The following is an 18,090-nucleotide window of genomic DNA, read 5'->3' on the forward strand; positions in this document are numbered from 1 at the left end:
GTATATTTTGGTGCACCGTCTTTAAGGGTGCCGCGACCACGAAACCTCACGAGTGCGTACGCTGAGCCGGAAGTTTGGGCTCCTGGCCGAACCTCTACAAGGCACGGGCGCTCAGAAGTGTGGTCAGGTGGCATAACAGCGGGTTCGAGCAGCTGAAGCCTGCCAATAGCGATCTTCTATGTTGGAAAAATATACGCTTGAGCTGTACCGCGCCCGATGGATGGATGGATGCAAGGTAGGAGCGTCCCCTTTAAAATGGGGCAGTGGTAGTTGCCACCATGCTGTTTTTTTCTCATTTATTTTTGTTTAACTCTGCTGTAAGACCACACAAGACCACACCAGCGCCACAGAACTTCTATAATAACGACGCAGGGAGTGCTCTCCTCTTGAGGCACGCGCTGAACACTCCGAACTTGGCTCTGTTGATAACGCTTCGGCACAGGCCTGGTCATAGAAGGCAACAGAGAAGCAGAAGTCCGGAACACACTGTGGTCCACTGCTCTGGGTTTTTCCCCCAACACACAGAGGGCACTACCAACCATCAAGTGCTGCACTTTGCACAATCTGATCGCGACGCTCCGAACCCCGTGCTGGTAGCCACTAGGGAGGGACTGCGGCAGTGGTGGTTGAACAGACAATGCCGCCTCATAGACGTTACAGGCGACAATGCGGGTGGTGCGGGCTGCGATGACGCGGGCTCGCGGTGCGCTCACTCACGTGTGTGCAGTGCGCGTACACCTGCCTTGCCCTTTTTCTTTACCATGCCTTACCTTTTCCTCTTTTCACTTTTTCTCCATAAAGACCAGAGTTCGAAACTAGCCACAGAGCCGCATCATAATAACCATCAGGGAAGCTGAACATGAAAACAACATCGGAAGGATGATGGCTGCTGCACTGGCGATAAATGAAAACAGAAGGTAATGCATATTTCAAGCACGAGTTGAAACAAGAGAGTCCTGAAGGACTGTAATGTTAAAATTTAGCGTCCAAACTCTTCGTATGTTTTCTTTCAGTGAGCTTTGTGTACATTTTGCTTCTATACATATACAAGAGCTACATGCATTCACAAGCCACGATTTCATCTCCATTATACCATTAGAGAGCGCTTATGCACTTGGGCACTTTTTTTCACATTGCTCTTTTCACTGATTTTTTATGCGTAATTATGTTAAGCAGTCCGATATAATTATAAACTTCTCATCTTTCAATGAGAAGTGGCGCGTTAGATAGATTACGTGAGAAAGACGGTGCAGTAGACCTGTGACATTTATTGCGCTCTTAAAAAGTGGGGACAGTTAACCTCCGCCTTTAAATGCGTGCAGCTATACCGTTATTGGCTCTCTGCAGCAGTTTCTCGTGGCACACAGTCAGTGCTATTTGTTTACATTCACACATTTATTGCAGTGATCACAGCGCAGTTCCACATTCTTCTCTTTGAACTCTTCCACGCTGCAGTTTACGCTCAGAAATGTTGCTTCTATGTACACAGAGCTCGATTAGCATTCACCGCACTGCACCCACAGTCACATGGCCACAAACGAGCGTTGAGAAAACTTTATACTGTTCGCGCGCCATCTGTTGTTGCAGCGGCGTACATCAGATCGCAGCGGTTTTCCGGTAAGCGCCGGACGCCGGCGCTTACGGCGCCACTATGCCACGTCAAGCAAAGAGGATGTGGCGGGGGCTTCTTGACAGACACAACGCAGGCGTGACGTGGGTTTTTCAATAAAACTTCGACGCCGACTTTGTTTATTTGTTTAGTTGTTTGTTTGTTTGTTTGTTTCCTATGTCATCTTACTCGTAATGTGACCTTTCTGGCTTGCATAAATATTATTCAGAAAGCTACAGACAACTTAGTCCGGCTTCTGTTCCTTCCCGTCGGGATTTCTTCGAACAGGGGTGGAAATGCAGTATAATTTATGATATACAGAAGGTTCATACCGACTTATAAAGCGAAAACAGAAAACCTTTGTTTCTGCTGCGGAATACTGTACTAGAGACGAGGTGATGTTGCATCTCTAAGTCTTCATAAAGCCTGTGAAATCTGGTTGTTCACACGGCAGGGCTGCAATATTTGCAAAGCGCGAAACGAACGTTGTAGGCGTGCATATGCACCGAATGTCGCATATCTCTAGTTGACTGTACCAGCCAGCAAAATGCCACGTTTTGTGCGGGGTGCAGCTGATTGAAGTTCCGCTTCTGCAACTGTACGACACTTGTACTGAATGGTGGTAAAAGTAGCACAAGAGAGAAATGAGAGCAGAGAACTACAGGTATGTTATCCAGGCTAGCATAACGAGGCAAGTTAAACGACGGCCACTATTTTTTTTTCTTTCCTGTCTCCGTTTTCACCATTGGGCCTGTCCATCTACGTAAACAAAGCTTCTATTTAGATTACTAATGTTAAGTTTATACGACTGGAGCAACTGCTTTCGTATTAAATATAGCGGAAAATTTTATTCTTACTTTCTGCGCACTCCCAGGGCGCAATTGGCGAATTTGCAAAAGTACGCCTATGTCCCATCGCCACGCGACCATTACTTCATTCATTCATCAAAAAGGTTCATAGGTCGGTCGACTGATCTAAACAATCAGTGACACTAATAAATGACTTCGATAATGCATCAATCATTTTTTCATTTGATCAATAAGGTGCATAGGTTTCATTTGACTAATGGAATTGAGAAGTTAACAAAAAGGTTGGAGAATAGTTGCCTCATTACGGGGTGGTCTTTCTTTTCGGAAGCCTTTCCACCCAGCTGGTTTTGCTCAAGACAGGTGTCCTGCGTTTTAGAGCGCCGCTCCTATGCGCCCGTTCCTGGCTTCTTCGTCAAAGTCGTCGGCGTTGTCGGCGTAACCGCTCGTCCAAGTAGAAAAGCGAAACACCACGTGGTAGGTGGCTACCACGGGAACTTCCCAGAGGGTGGCAAGCAGAGTAACACGCCACCTGCCAGCCTTGACGAGCTACGCTCAAATTGTTCGCATTGCCGGCTATCATAACCGTCTGTCAGTCTTTTTACTTCAATTCTTGCTGGGGGAGCCCGATACGTGCTTTTGCATGGCAATCATTATCATGTTTCTGGCCCGTAGCATCGGAAAGCGCCGTGACAAACGCCGCGAGTACTATCGCAAACAGTATGCCATATTAACCGCCAGTCAGTGGTTCGTTGTGTCGAATTAATCTACAAGTGGCAAGTCACTATTCCGTCCGTCTTCTCCAAATTTGGAGGCGGCGCTTCTTTGCCAAAAAGTTGTTCGATTTCCTCCAGCGTTTTTCCTTTGGTTTCCGGAACAAATACGACGAACAGCACAAAAGTGACTGTCAAAAGGGCGGCGTATAGCCAGTAAGTAGCAGCAGTGCCCATCAGGTGCACCAGGTCAGCATATACCTTGGTGGTCAGGAAACCTGCCAGGTAGTATATGAATACGCACACTCCTGTAGCGACACCTTTAGCTTTTACCGGGGTCAGTTCTCCAAGGAAAACGAATGGCAGCGGGCCAAGGCCGAGAGAGTAGCCCACAAAGTATACCACAATGGAAGCCAACGGAAGCCAGCCGTATTGGTCGTGGAAGTCTTGGCCTTTAACGTCTTTAAGATGCAAACTGAGCCCCAGGGCTGCTAGGCTGACAGCGGACAACACCGTGGAGATTATGAAAAGGGGCTTTCGTCCAGCCTTATCAGCAAGAAGAGTGGCAACCAAAAAGATACCTGAGAGGATGCCGCCAACCAGGATAGTACAGTTATCGGGGGCCAGCGACACGCCGGCGGCTTGGAATATGTCTTGGGCAAAAAAAATGAGAATGTTAATAGCCGATATTTGCTGCGTAAGGAGAACAAGTGCCGAACACAAGAACGACTTATATATGTATGGTTGCCTCACATCCCCTAGGGTCATCCCGCTCGCATTCCCTGCGCTGGATTCCAAGGCGTTGAACTCGTCCTCGATTCGTGGTCCGCGGTAGAACTGCATTGCCTCAATGGCCTCTTTGCGCCGTCCTTTTTGTAGAAGCCACAAAGGCGACTCTCGAACGCAGAATACGGTCGTGGCACCGGTGATGACCACTGGGACGAGGCAAGCAAAAGCGAGCCACTTGTAGTCCAGCCATTTGCCCATGACGTAGCCGAGAAGAATCCCCAGTGCGACGAGAAAGTTCCAGCCGGCACTCAACAGTCCCCGCAGGCTCGTGGGAGCGACTTCAGCCACGAACACTGCAGCCGCTGCGCAGGCGATGGCCAAGCCACCACCGGTCAGGAGGCGCCCTGCGAACAGCAGTGACGTAATATCCCCGAATGCCAGGCACAGCCAGCCGGCGGCAAGCAACACCGCGGCCGTGCATAGCGTGCTCTTGCGACCGATGAGATGGAGCAGTTGTCCTGCAAAAAGAAAAAAAAAAGTCGCATGCTTCAAGACATTATATTGGCGGTGTTGCAGTGGATTATGCTCGAGGTAAACACGAAAGAACTAAGCTGCGCGTTTCACGCTTCATACACTTTCAGTGACAAGACCGGCTGTCAGTTTCTTTCTCGGGATGACGGCACAAGCACACAAGCATGACTCGGGGATAACCTCTAATAGTGCTACGGCTGTGACGCAGTGCAACGTCGCAGGGATATAAGACTGTGACGTTCAATGCAGGTTGTAGTTACGGAACTGCGCATATTGATTTTCAGCAATGGTTCTGCTCGTGTATCCTAACAGCGCTACATGAGGATTGCGGACGCACAGGGGATTTCAGAAAACTACCATAAGCTGGAAAGTTTTACGCTTTTAACGCCACCTTAAAACATGCATTTACAGCAGCCCCCCGACCTTCGCTCGTTCCAGACCAGCTGAATGGCGTCATCTCTAGCGGCATGTCTGGGTCATTTACACGATCGTCAAGATCGAAAAGATAGGACGCGCGAGCGGCCTCATGCTTCTTGTTTTGCGAGATTCTGCTCAAAGCTTTCGGTATGGCTGGTCAGCCAATTGGAGAAGGTTAATCTCTCTGGACTTTTTTTTTTTTCTAAATTACATACTATTCACCCTGTCTTTATAAGCCTGCAGCCCTGACAAAGGCTTACTCCAAGCATAGTCGCCTTTCATTCTGAAAGATCTTTGTTTCAGACTGTAACATATAATATACAGCTCTCAACCTTCCAATAGGTTTTAAAAGGCAGGAAAATCATCGTTGACTCTTTGACTAATAAGTTTTATATTTCTAAATTTAACTTACACATGACAAAGACGAAGAAACTTCTCCCTACAAGACGTCGATATCAGCAGGGGTTCTTTATGACAACACCCCCCCCCCCCCCCGCACCCACACGCACACGCGCACGCACACGCGCACGCACACGCGCACGCACACGCGCACGCACACGCGCACGCACACGCGCACGCACACGCGCACGCACGAGCGCGCGCGCGCGAAGTGCTTTCTACTTTAAGCTCAACTTTGAGACGACTATAGAACTGCGTTGTGTTTTGTAGGCATCCACTACCGGATTCAGTGAAACTGCGCTCCCTCGCGCCCGGTAGACTCTGGAGTGATATGATATCTAGACAGCGCAAAAACCAACCACCCCTTAATTTGACTAAGGAACCGCACAAGTCGTTCTTTTTGGGGAAACCCCCATCGTCATACATATTCCACGTGTTTACAGAGGTTTGGGTCCAAAGCAGCAACTTCTTTCTCTCTGCGCCGACTGCGTTCCCCGCAAAAATTGTGGCGCTTCTCAAGACGGCAAAAGCGGTGCTATCACAGCAACGCGGATGCGTGCTTCTGTCTTCGCGTGTAAGAAAGGGAAGAGCAGTGATGAATGAGGGGCGGAAAAACTGTGTCCAGCTTTCAGCATGAATATTTCCCCATTGCCACCCACCTGACAAGAGCCCACCGAAGAGGCCACCGGCCATCAAAAGGGACCCGAACCAGGCCGCGTCATCCTCGCTGATGCTCATCTTCTGGCGTATGTCGGGAAGCGCGGGCGACGAGTAGGAGAGCGCGAGCCCTGCCGACAACGTGGCCATATACGTGGCCGCCACTGCCATGAACAGCCTGCGTCGCCCATCCGCTGCGCTGCCCACACAGGCTGCCGTGGCGGTCGTGCCGTCATAAACTGGCACTGCAAGCACAAGGTAGTAGTAGTAGTAGTAGTAGTAGTAGTAGTAGTAGTAGTAGTAATAATAATAATAATAATAATAATAATAATAATAATAATAATAATAATAATAATAATAATAATGTCTATTTTTCATCACAAGGATGAGGGAGGCAGAGAGAAAAAGCTCGATTGTGGCTTGACGGATTCCCGTACGTTGAGCGGTTTTGAACGTTGCAATATGTCCCACATAATGAGAGATATCTATAGCCGGGCTGTGGGAGAATTTGAGTGAAGTGGTACATAAGGGGGTTGTAAATCGTATTCCACCCAATAACAAGCGGATTATGCAGCTACTACTGTTTCTACTACTACTTGTACTGCACAGACGCGAAACCCAGAAACGGCCGGTTAACAGCTGTCGTTGTTAAACAACTGCAGTAGAATGAGCAGTGGTAGTTTTTGTTCCTTACTTGAAAGGAAAACTACGCGCGCGGTGGTAACTACTATTTCACGCAGCAGTGTTTAGACACCCGCCTTGGCCTCATTCAGTGAAGGTTAAGATCAAGGCGAGAAAGAAAAGGAATTGAGGGGAGGAGAGTCTGGCACGAACCAAGGGTGCATAAACCGGGAGCATGAACATGTAAAAAAAAATTGGCGGTGGTTTAGCTCTGGCTACAGCTGGCCGAGTGGAACTTGGTCACGTGATCAACCACATAACGATCTACGTGATCAGCCACGGCGCCGCGCCACCGGCAGCTGCCCCGCACCACGTGACCAACCACGTGACAGCGTGACGGCGCAGCCACAGGGTGGCGGTGCCGCCACACTGAAGGCTCGAAATGCTAGCGTAATGTAGCTATCGCTACAACAGGAACATCAACAGGTTCGCGGGATATCTGCCCACCGATTACATAAATGTTCTACGTCACGTCACTACGCAGAAGGAGCGAGGACGGATGTCTGCTGCGTGATGACCAGCTAGTCGCCCCGGAAGAAGGGACCAAACTGCTGCCAAAACGTTGACATTTCCTTTTTGACCCTTGATTGACAGGGGCGTAGCCAGGGTGGTGGATTATGGGGCGTCAGCCCCCCTCGAAATTTTTTCGTACTGTTATGCACCGCCGACCAAAACAAAAAGCGGCGCTGGAAATCATGCTGAATTTTGTCTACAATGTCTTTTTCACGCTAGAAAAGACATTTCAGTGCGAACATTGCGAACTCGGGCTGGATTTCGTGGCAATTAACGCCCATGCACCTGGAGTCACATAATGCCAGGAGCACCATCCGAGCACGAAGTTTAATGGGCGTTTCGATGACGAGCAGGCTCGTCGCAGCATCTCACGGCAGCCGCGGAATCTACGGAGCGCATGGATTTCAATTCCGAAACTTTATGGATATAAATTTCTCATAAACTTTCTCCTTTACATAGCGAAGCAGCGAAGCCAATGCAAGTAAAAAACTCTGTGGCTTCAGGACCATAAACGCGCAATTAGGAAAACGTATGACTATTCATTAGCCTTTAAAACCGCTGAAATGTTTGCCGTTTTTTGTATCCGTTAGCATCATGATCAAAGTTATTATGCGAATATGAAAATTACGAGGACATCAATAACCAATCTAACCGAACTTGCTCACTGAAAGCCCGGCCCACACGGCGTTTCCCGGCAAACACTCTCGGATATTGTGTAGTTCAACTTGTCGTATCATATGTGGCTTTCGTTTGTCCCTTTCTTTCCTTTTTGTAGCGATAGGTACATTACGGTAGCATTTCGAGCCTTCAGCTTGGCGGCGCCGTGGCTGCGCCGCCACGCTGTCACGTGGTTGGTCACGAGGTGCGAGCAGCTGCCGGCGCCGTGGCTGATCACGTGGTTCGTGAAGTGGTTGGTCACGTGACTAAGTTTCACTAGGCCGGCTGTAGCTATCCCCTCACTCCAAGTTTAACCAGAGCTAAACCACCGCCGATTTTTTTAGCTACCTGCTTTTACTTCTTTTCTGAATCAGACCAATACCCTTCTTTAATTTTCTGTGCAGAATGATTGTTGCCACTTTCCAGGCAGATAAAATACACATTTTTGTATTGATTTCTGCATTCTTTTTCTATTTTTCTATTCATATGGCGCTGTCGCGACGACAGCATGGCCCAAATACTTATCACGATTCCTGCGATAATAGTTTTATTCTTGCAGGATAGGCTGTTTTTCTATGCGTAAAGGTTACTATCTGTGATTGTGCAACTTGTTTGTTTGGCTTGTTTGACATAATATATAGTGCAACTTTAACTTAGGTATGTGGATTTATCACAGAATATATGTAAATTTAAATCTCTTCTTGCCATGTTTTGTGTATCCATGCAGTTAACTTTGTTGCCAGCGACGCTTTTTTGCCCCTTTTCAAGCTGTATCTTCGCATTTGAGATATTCTTTTGTATCTTCGCATTTCTAATGTATATTTTGCAGAACTCCTGCTTCTTATATGTGCTTTCTGTTGCGACTATACTGTCGGTGCCATTATTTACAGTACTCGACCGGTGACAGCTGCGCCCGCGCAGCACTTTGGAACGAAGGACAGCGTCAGTGAGATTCTTTCCTGGCCATTGCATATGTACAAAATTGTAAACAAGGTTCTTGAGTGACAAAGATTCGTTAAAATATTTGTCCCCAACTTGATTGTTTATATCAGGGACATGCACTACTTTGCCGGTTTCCAACTGATGCAGTTGTAAAATTCATGACGCATTTTCTTTACTTACTAAATAGGCAAAAAAGATAGAAGCATTGATGTCAGTTATTTATGCCACCGGTTTGGGGACATACGAATATTTTTTTAATGAAAAATACATATTTTACCTGTCTGAACAGTGCGTAGCGTTCAAAAATTTGTTTGCAGCATCTAATACGCAATAGCCTTGGCAATGGTAATGCAGTTACGATTATTGTATTTGATCCCTCTACAAAATCTATGAGGAGGAGGCTGCGCTGCGACATGAGCCCCCCTCGAACAAAATTTCTGGCTACTCCACTGCTTGATTACAGCCAGAGTTTCTTTTTTGTACTAAAAACACAACCAGACAAACTTCGTCAAAGCTGTCCTCTTTCAAGAGGAATTTCTATTTTGGATTAATATCTTATCGTCTGTTAGCATGGGTCGGTCTGCTTGCATGAACTGGCGTAGCGTCTCTGATCTGTTGAAATGAAATTAAAAGATGCCATTGTTTCCAGCACAAGCACGGAAAAAAGGTAAATTAGAAGCAAGCAGTGTTTCCGAACGAGAAAAAAAAATACAGTGGTGAAGGTATCCTTTAAAATTAAACGAAAAGCTCTCCCGGCTGCGATGTTGCTGCTTCTGTTTGACTCTGCCTGCACGTTGTTCATCTGCTAGCCCACTCTGGGCATTCTACGGCTCCGTAAACGGTCCATGGCAGAGTGGGCAGCTATAACCGGCTGCTTCTCTCTCACGCTTGCGGTACTCCTGAATATAAGGTGCGTCCATCTGGCAACGATGTTCGGTTTTACAGCCAGATCTAGCGGCTTCGCGTTCCGCCTGATCTAGAAGTGGCATTTTCTCTTGCCGTCGCTCCTTCTCACTCTCACAAGCACGTCGTATCTGCTGCTGAGTGCAGCTGTCATGGCGAAAGAGCTGCTCGCCCTGCAGGTCCTTCTCTCTGAGCCTCAAAGAAGACGAAGTGGCCACTGGCTCGTTGGGAGCGTTAGGCCTGGTCACGTGGTATTACTACTACTCCAGGTCTTGCGCTCTACCGGCAACCTAAACCGTAACAACCTAACCCCGCGAGAACTCTCCTCTGAGCCGCACAGAAGAAGCGATCACGGGCGCCTGACGAGTGCTCGTTGTGACTGACTGACTGACTGACTGACTGAAAAACTTTATTTTCAAAATATATACAGGGAGCTAGTGGAGCGGTCATTAAGGGTCCGTTCCTTACAAATCCTAGGTGGGCTGCTCATTACAGCAGCCCATTGGCGGGAGCTGCTGCTCGGGCTCGCCCAACCAGGGCCTTTTGGCTCGCCAGGTCAGAGCAGCCGAGCAGGGCTGCCTCCCAGTCCTCCCGGGCAGGGTTGGGGATAGGGGGAAGATGCGGAGTTGATTGGCATGCCCACACCATGTGGTAAATGTCCAAAGACTTTTCCCTACAGTGCGGGCACTCCCCTGTGCACATAGGGTCGAAATGTTTGATGACTGCCGGGCACAGTAGTGTTTTAGTATAAAGGCGAAGGAGTTGTGACGGATGACGGGATGGCCTTCGCGGGTGAGCTCCCTATAACCGCCCCATAAAGGTGCAAAATTTGACGTGCACACGCACGCACACACGCACGCACGCATGCGCAGAGCTTCAAATACCTAACGCGAGTGTATGTCCCGGGTGCGTACTGTACACCAGGCGCGGACGATGTGCGGAGTCTATACTGGAAACTACGGTATATGCCTGCGGTGTTTTGAATATGTCAGCGCAGGCGCAAAGCACGACGTTATTTTCCTAAGTACTACTCACTTACAGATACTCTTGCCTTGTTGCTACGAATCTCTGGGACAATGCTAGGTGGCAAAAAAAAGCAGTTTTCTGTCGCAACACTTTTTCACGTGTTTGGCGATCTGCGATGTCTGCTCATGCCGTCAGCTGCTGAGTTGCGGCAAAGCGGTGGTGAACAATCAGGCGTTGATGGCGACACGACGGCGCCTGCATAATTTTTTTCTGAAAGATCTAATGCCGGTGCCTGCATACAAAGACCAAAGCGTCTTATACAGCTCTGGCATTGTCATGGCTTTCGCAAGTTTGTTATGAACACTTCGTGAAAATACTCGGCTCTGTCGCTGTTGCCACTGCTGCCTGTTGTTTTGTTGTAGTTGGTGTGCAAAGTCGGAACGTGAATGGTTGCCGAAATTTAGAAAGTGAGCTTTGTGGCATCGAAGAGAGGACTCGCGCTTGGCTGCTTTCCCTCTGTACTTGTATACTCTGAAATATTCGAATAATCTGACAGGTGCTGCTGTGGAGGGCTTTGACGCGCTATAAAAACTAATGCGAGCATTCGTACCTATTGGAGCCGAGCTGATACTTGTACAGAGTTGCTGTTGAACTAAGTGAAGGTTACGGGAATCTTCAGCACCTCTTTCCGCTTGTGCGAAACAAGACGACGCTGAAACGAATATATGTCTTCTGATACACAGGGTGTTTCATCTCATGTTTTGCACAATATTTAAAAATATGCTTTTAGAGTTAGAAGAGCGCTTTTTTTCGGCATAGCATTGTAAAAGGTGTAGTACATTAGAATACAGATAAGACGGGCTAACTGGCAGGCTGGTTACCTAATTTTGAATAGTGAACTTTTTAGTTATTACTGTTAGGCTCCTTAATTACTGAGAGGCCTGTAGCCCAGCGTAAGTAATATCCATATGAGTTTTTAGAATTTCGAAAACGCGGTTATTCTCGGCGCTGTGACGCGACAAATTCTGGCTACATCACGCCAAAATGCATTCACGTTTGATAAGCCTGCAGGCAAAACAACCTCTCCAGTGCTCATAACTAGTCTAAATAGCCAAAATTTGTTCGGCCACAGCACCGAGGGTAGCCGCGTTCTAGAAATTCTAAAAACTGAAATGGGTATTAATTACGGCGGGATACATGCCTCTGAATATTTGTGGAGCGTAACAGTAATGGATAAAAAGTTAACTATTAAATATTAGTTAACCAGCCTGCTAGTTAGTACGTCTTAACTGTATTATGATGCACTACACCGCTGACAATGTTATGCCGGAAAAAAGCGCTCTTCTGAATCAAAAAGCCTACTTTTAAAAATTGTGCAATGTTTTAGGCGAAACACCCTGTATTAGTCTCTGTCATAATGAAAAATGTAGCAGTGCTTTCAAGCTTGAAGCTGTTCTGCGGGTCTTTTGTTTAAGAGTGAAGAAATTAATTTTGCTCATTTTCGTATTTGTGCGTTGGCCAGCTCATATTTAGTTTTGAATTGTGATGATCCACTGCCTTGATAAAAGTCCTCAATTCCCACTTCTTAGCGCCTCTTTTGGACCGTAGACCACCAGACATTCGTTTCGCCGATTACTGCATTGATAAACATTTTAAAATTTCTGAACGTGCGCTTGCATTACTGACATCTGAATCCTTCCATTTGGGCTAGCTGATGCGTCTGAGCGGTGAGTTGAGCGCGAATGTGAGCATTTCTCACCAGAAAGCGGGTAGAAAAGTACAGAATCATTGCCAAGCTGTAACTTGTAGCCAAAGTTCACTGCTATAACACCGAACGGGAAAAACTTTCCAGACATCGCAGATGAGTTTTATAATCCGGAACTTTAAAAAAATAATCGAGTGGGTAATGGCGGGCGGGTGCGAAGCAAAGGAAGAGGACCACGTAGGTGGTGTCACCGTGCCAAATTACAACAAACGTTTAATAAGTTATTCATCCAACGACAGTTCAGTGTGCTTCGCTGTAATTGTCTTTTTGGCGCCTACAGGAATACCTTCACTGCGTGACCGAGTTAAGCGAAAAAAATTTGGAGTCCAATCGTGATTGTCTAGTTGACCATGCTGGGCTGTTTTAAAAGAAATGAATGCTTTTTATAGGTTAACGAAATGCCAGAGAAATGCATTTTGTACGAGGTGGTTTTTCTTCCTGCGGTCTGACAGTTTTTTTGCGAAAAGGGAAATAAAACATATCCAATATAAGTGGAAGCCTCACATTCCTTCTTTCCCGAGGGCGAATCACTTTTCGATATAGCCCCACCATTGGTGGCGATCTGTTTTGGCCGTGGGTGCCCTAGTGGGCCGTGCTGCCAGTGTTTCAATCGGGCTCGAGCAAGGGCGCGCTATAGAAATAAAACTGTTAAGATCTCCACTTTAACCTTCAACTAGAGTGCCCGCCACAGCCTCTGTATAATAGAGTTTGGACTACAACAAATGGAAATGCTACGGCGAAAGTTAGGCAACTCTCAAGGGAAACTATGCACAATGTGTTCTGAAATCTAGCGTGCAGAACAGTGACTGTATTCTAACTTGCACTTTCGAGAACGCCCCTTTCGTTGAGACCTGATAGGTCGGAACACCGGAAGTCAGTTTTGCTGTGAGTGCTAGCAGCACTCACGTAATCGCAAGCGCCGCTACGGTAGGCGCGTCGGCAGTTTCGCTCTTTGACGAGCACAGATGGCGGTGGCTTGCCGAGAAACTGAGCACAACCGAAAGCTGAAGCCAAAATAGTGTTCGAGATGGCAGTGTTTCTGTCTTCAGCAGCTAGGGTGCTTCGTCGCTGGTTTTTAGAATATAAACACAAATTTATTTAAGCGACAATAATATAGGAACTAGGTGAAGTGAACGGAATGCTGTGCTGCCTTCTGAATCTACTTAGGTATTGAGTAGTTGGCCTCGGCACGTATCATGCAGTGTGCGTGCGCGACAATGATATAAGGTCGTGGATAGGTGCATACAACTTAGTGTCAACCATGACAAGCGCCAGTGCTGTGAATATAGCGGCACCACTTCCTGAAACATTAGATTTATCAAGCATCCGTCCCCGGTCGGCGGCGAAGTGAAAGGGGGCGGGGGGGAGGTTGCGTGGAAGGCAGAAGAGAGGAGAAGGAACATTTCAGTTTTGTCAACAGTCCTATCGCTATGTCCTTGTCTATTCATATATTACGTAAAATAATAGCCATGGAAAAAAAACGCTCACAGCCGCGTAAAACGGAAGCGCAAAAGAACAGCGTTAAAGACTACGCCACAATCAAGGCCGCCACGCCTGTCATGTACTCGGCTAGTAAACTCATGTAGAAGGAACAGAACGAATGCACAGGAAAAAAACACACAAAAAAACGGACCGGACAAGCAGCCAAGGAAGCACCGCACTCACGTGCAGTGTCATTGCGGTAGCCAGTTGCAGTGTACTGTCTTCTGCTGTTCCATACAGAACTATAATAATAATAATTGGTTTTTTGGGGAAAGGAAATGGCGCAGTATCTGTCTCATATATCGTTGGACACCTGAACCGCGCCGTAAGGGAAGGGATAAAGGAGGGAGTGAAAGAAGAAAGGAAGAAAGAGGTGCCCGTAGTGGAGGGCTCCGGAATAATTTCGACCACCTGGGGATCTTTAACGTGCACTGACATCGCACAGCACACGGGCGCCTTAGCGTTTTTCCTCCATACAGAACTAGCCGCTGATATTCTTTTGAGGATGTAATTTGTGCGCCTGCTTCGGTGTAAGCATCATAGCGTACTATCACCGTCAATTGAAACGTGAACAGAATATAAGAGACGCGAACTCAAGGTCGGAGAATTATAAACGGCTGTCGACGAAAGACGGGTAGCGCCAATTAATACGATCTCACAAAGGTCTTCACACCACTTCAAGAAAATAAAGAAAGCTAGTATCCGGTTTCCCTCAACTTATATAATCCCGTTTTGCTCTTATGCTTCGTCTCTCTTGTTTGCGTTTCATATAACACTGACTGTACATCGAGATTGCAGTGTATACTGCTAAGATATATAGACTGGGAAGGCCCACCGAATAAAGTATTTAATTAATGCCATGCTCGTTAAGACTGAAAGATATTCGAAAACTCTTAATCGCGGACTGATACTTGGGAAACCAACGAGGTTAATCTAAATGAGTTATGTAACATTTAAAGATATTATTCTGATGATTACACGGGAATGAAAACAGCTATACAGGTGCCACGCTTCGACCCCCACGCGCAAAACCCAGCGTGTTCTTGGGCTACTTACGTCAGCGAGTTTTGTATTTCAAAGATCCAACCAAAATTGAAACGCAGGCAAGACTACAAGTTTTGAGAAAGCGAAAAGAGTCAATAAAGCCCTGAATCTAAATGTGGATGCAAGAATCTAGAATTGCTTCCTGGAAGCTGTCAGTGATAAGGACTGGAGGAACAAGTAGTGCATGCTCTGCTATGTATCTTGCCTTGCTTTTTCAGATCTGTGTGATTTTGTTTAGCTGGACCTTTTTCGGCACCTATCGCAATTTCAGTGACCTTAGTTACGCCTGTAGAGCCAACAGGAGCTCTGATTCGCCACATCTACGACGTCGTTTTGTTGTCATCGCAATGCAGATCCCACACCCGCCTCTCGCTGACGCGCGTCACTTGTTACCAGTCTTAGTACGCATAGAATTCTGCATACTGCTTAAGTGTAACTGTTAATTTCAGCAACGAAAGCTGGCCCACTTGCTTGTTTCCCTCTTATGCGCGCAAAAAGCCTCTCAATGCTAGTAACACACGTACGCGAGCATCCACACGCACCAAAAAACAATGATGTCAACAATAATGATGCCAGAAAATGATTCAATGATGCCACCAACAAAAAACTGCCTTGTCCAATATAACATGAAAGACCTCATTCGGCTTGCTGAACCAGTGTTGTCTAGAGAATGCCGTTGTCATGCTGGAATCGCTGCATCGGCCAAATCGATCAGGGCTCGGGTAATGGAGAACAGGCTGGCTGTCGAGGCATTATCAGGATATGGGCACATCGCGGCCCTTTGTACAAGCTGTAAGGAAGATTGTGCTCTGCTTTGTGAATTGACAAGTGAAATTTCATTGAATACTGGGCAGAAGGAGCGCGAAATGCTGGAAGCCTGCCTGATTCACTTGAAAAACGGTCCTGTGCGAGTAAGCCGCCATTTTGTCTTTCTTGCAAGTAGATGTACTTTCTATAATGGAGGGTGCCGTTGCGTTTTAGTGTATGATCCCTTGAGAGCGTTTTTCTGCCTATGTAGGTGTGTGTGTTCTTCAGTTAATGATGTCAGTTGATGCTTAGAGTTTGTAGTCTTTTTATGTCTGGCTTAGTCCCTCGCATGCGGGAGGTGGAGGGTTTGATCCCCAGTACCGCCGGGTACCCACCGGTGATACAGTAGGTACAAGCATTCCCCTGGTCTGGTGCTCGGCTTATTTAGGGTGAAATGCTCGGGAAATGGCTCTTTGACCCCACCTTGAGAAAAAGAAAGATACCTTGTGTCATGGCGCTCTATGGCCATAGATGCCCTTGCGCCATAAAAATACATCATCATCATCATCATTGTCTGTCTTAGTCGTTGTTGTTTCATGCTGGTAATTATGTTCTCTCACAAGCACACGCATGCGCGCAAACACATGCGCACACAATAGACAGCGGAAAGCCGATGCTATCAGCAGTTCTAGTCTTAACCGGATTACCGAACACATGGGAAGGGAGGGCGCGCGCCGCTCTTCTCATGTGCGTGTGTATTCGCTTTGTATGCCCGTGCTGCAAAAGACAGCCGCTTCTGCTTTCCGCTGTCTTTACATTTTTTGGAAGAGTTGTCTGTGCTTTATTCAATGCTTGAAGCACACGCATTAAAGTCATGCACTAGAATTCTTGAGAAAGACTTTTCCCGGTTAGAACGTCGAATAAATCATAAGTTTTTCATTGTGCTGCTCTGAGCTTACAACATATATTTGTTTACAAAGTAGACTAACACAAGCTGAAGAAACGTAACATAGGTTTACTGACGTTCCGATATATACATATGGTCGCTATAACTTACAAGACCTTATGAAATCGCGTGTCCTGCTTAGAGTTGTAAAATATAAGAAAATTTGAGATCTTTAAAAAAAACCCCTCTTTTCATATTTTGTGGTGAAATTACGAAACTATGAAAAAACACGACAGCGCACAGTTTTCTTAGTTACATTTGTTATTTAGTTGAGAAATAAGTAAAGAATTAAATGTTTGCACTGAAACAAGCTCGCGGCAGAGTCTTTTCAGGAAAAAAAAATGGCAACATACTGCATACAATACAATCGGCGCAAAGCATTGCACGAGTCTGACTCATCAGTGCGGCCGAAAAAAATGCTTGCTTCTGCACCATTTGTGGTGTTGAGGTTCGAGTGCACGTACAATAGTTCTTGCATGCGCTCTCATGTAAACCTGTATTGCTGTTCGTGCGCACATTACCGAACGGCTGCCGATTTCATTCACGTTAGGGAGACAATGATGAATTCGGAGTAACCGACGTGCGACTGACGTCAGGGGTTGGTTACTACAAACCCCTTGCCACCTTGTGGACGGCTCCATACGCTTATCAGACTTCCAAGCATAACAACAAGACCGAATTTTACTGCGCTTAGTGAGGTGATACTCAGCAGAAAACTGAAAATTTAGGCGGCTTCTTTCCTTCGTCTTCACAATAAAAAAAATCATGGAATTTTGTTATGGTCGCCTCTAATCAGGTATGTGCTGCTGGCTTAAATGAGCAAACACAACTTTGACTTTTGGCACTTAGGTTGTTAATTAGGTCGTTAAATGGGACTCATTTTTACCGGTTGTAATTATCCACTGCAATCACTTACCTGTCATTCCAGTTTTCTTGCTGCTGGGGTTTGGTACGATTTGCCGCTCCCGAATGCTCAGACGGCGTTTCAGCACAAGCTACCAGGAATGTCTGATTCTGATTGGTGCTGCATGTCGCTTCGCAGCACATCTAGCGAGATAAAAACATGACAAGAGAAAACCGAGTGGAAGTAAAAAGAAAGGTCAAAGACTTGTGATGTTGACTAGCTCAAGCATCTGGATGATGGAGGGGTACTGCTTGAGTTCAAAATGCAGCCGCTTGCTCACGTCAGCAGTGAAATTGAGTGCATTTTAAATGTAAGGGTGCTGGAATTCCTAAGCCCCGTCTGTGCCTGAGAGCGCCGCTGGCGGTGTGAGAGAGGCAGGCCTGTCGCTCCTGCTTCGCATGATCGCAGGGGTGCTTTGGCTTGTGATTTCGCCATTTCATTAAATGCGTTTTGTCGCGATAGCTACATTACGGTAGCACTTCGAGCCTTCAGCGGGGCGGCGCGCCACCCTGTGGCTAGGCCGCCACCATGTGGCTGGCGCCACCCTGTGGCTGCGCCGCCACGCTGTCACGTGGTTGGTCACGTGGTGCGGAGCAGCTGCTGACGGCGCGGCGCCGTGGCTGGTCACGTGGTTCGTCACGTGGTTGATCACGTGACCAAGTTCCACTCAGCCAGCTGC

The 18,090-nt window shown here is 47.0% G+C and overlaps 1 protein-coding gene across 1 annotated transcript; it reads right to left on the bottom strand.

Moving 5' to 3' along the window:
• Positions 1-1,256: 1,256 nt before the first annotated feature.
• Positions 1,257-17,735, bottom strand: LOC144136758 (facilitated trehalose transporter Tret1-like). Its single transcript, XM_077669350.1, has 3 exons — positions 17,424-17,735; positions 5,864-6,106; positions 1,257-4,375 (listed from the first exon to the last, which is right to left on the bottom strand). The coding sequence occupies exons 1-3, from the start codon at positions 17,428-17,430 to the stop codon at positions 3,183-3,185; spliced, it is 1,443 nt and encodes a 480-aa protein (XP_077525476.1). The 5' UTR covers positions 17,431-17,735; the 3' UTR covers positions 1,257-3,182.
• Between the last annotated feature and the right edge of the window lie 355 nt (positions 17,736-18,090).

Source organism: Amblyomma americanum, chromosome 6, assembly GCF_052857255.1.
Source record: "Amblyomma americanum isolate KBUSLIRL-KWMA chromosome 6, ASM5285725v1, whole genome shotgun sequence".
NCBI lineage: Eukaryota > Metazoa > Arthropoda > Arachnida > Ixodida > Ixodidae > Amblyomma > Amblyomma americanum.

Coding starts and splice junctions, on each gene's coding strand:
- LOC144136758 (XM_077669350.1), bottom strand. Junction 4,376..5,863: donor CTTCGGTGGGCTCTTGTCAG/GTGGGTGGCAAT, acceptor TTCTTTTTGCAG/GACAACTGCTCCATCTCATC.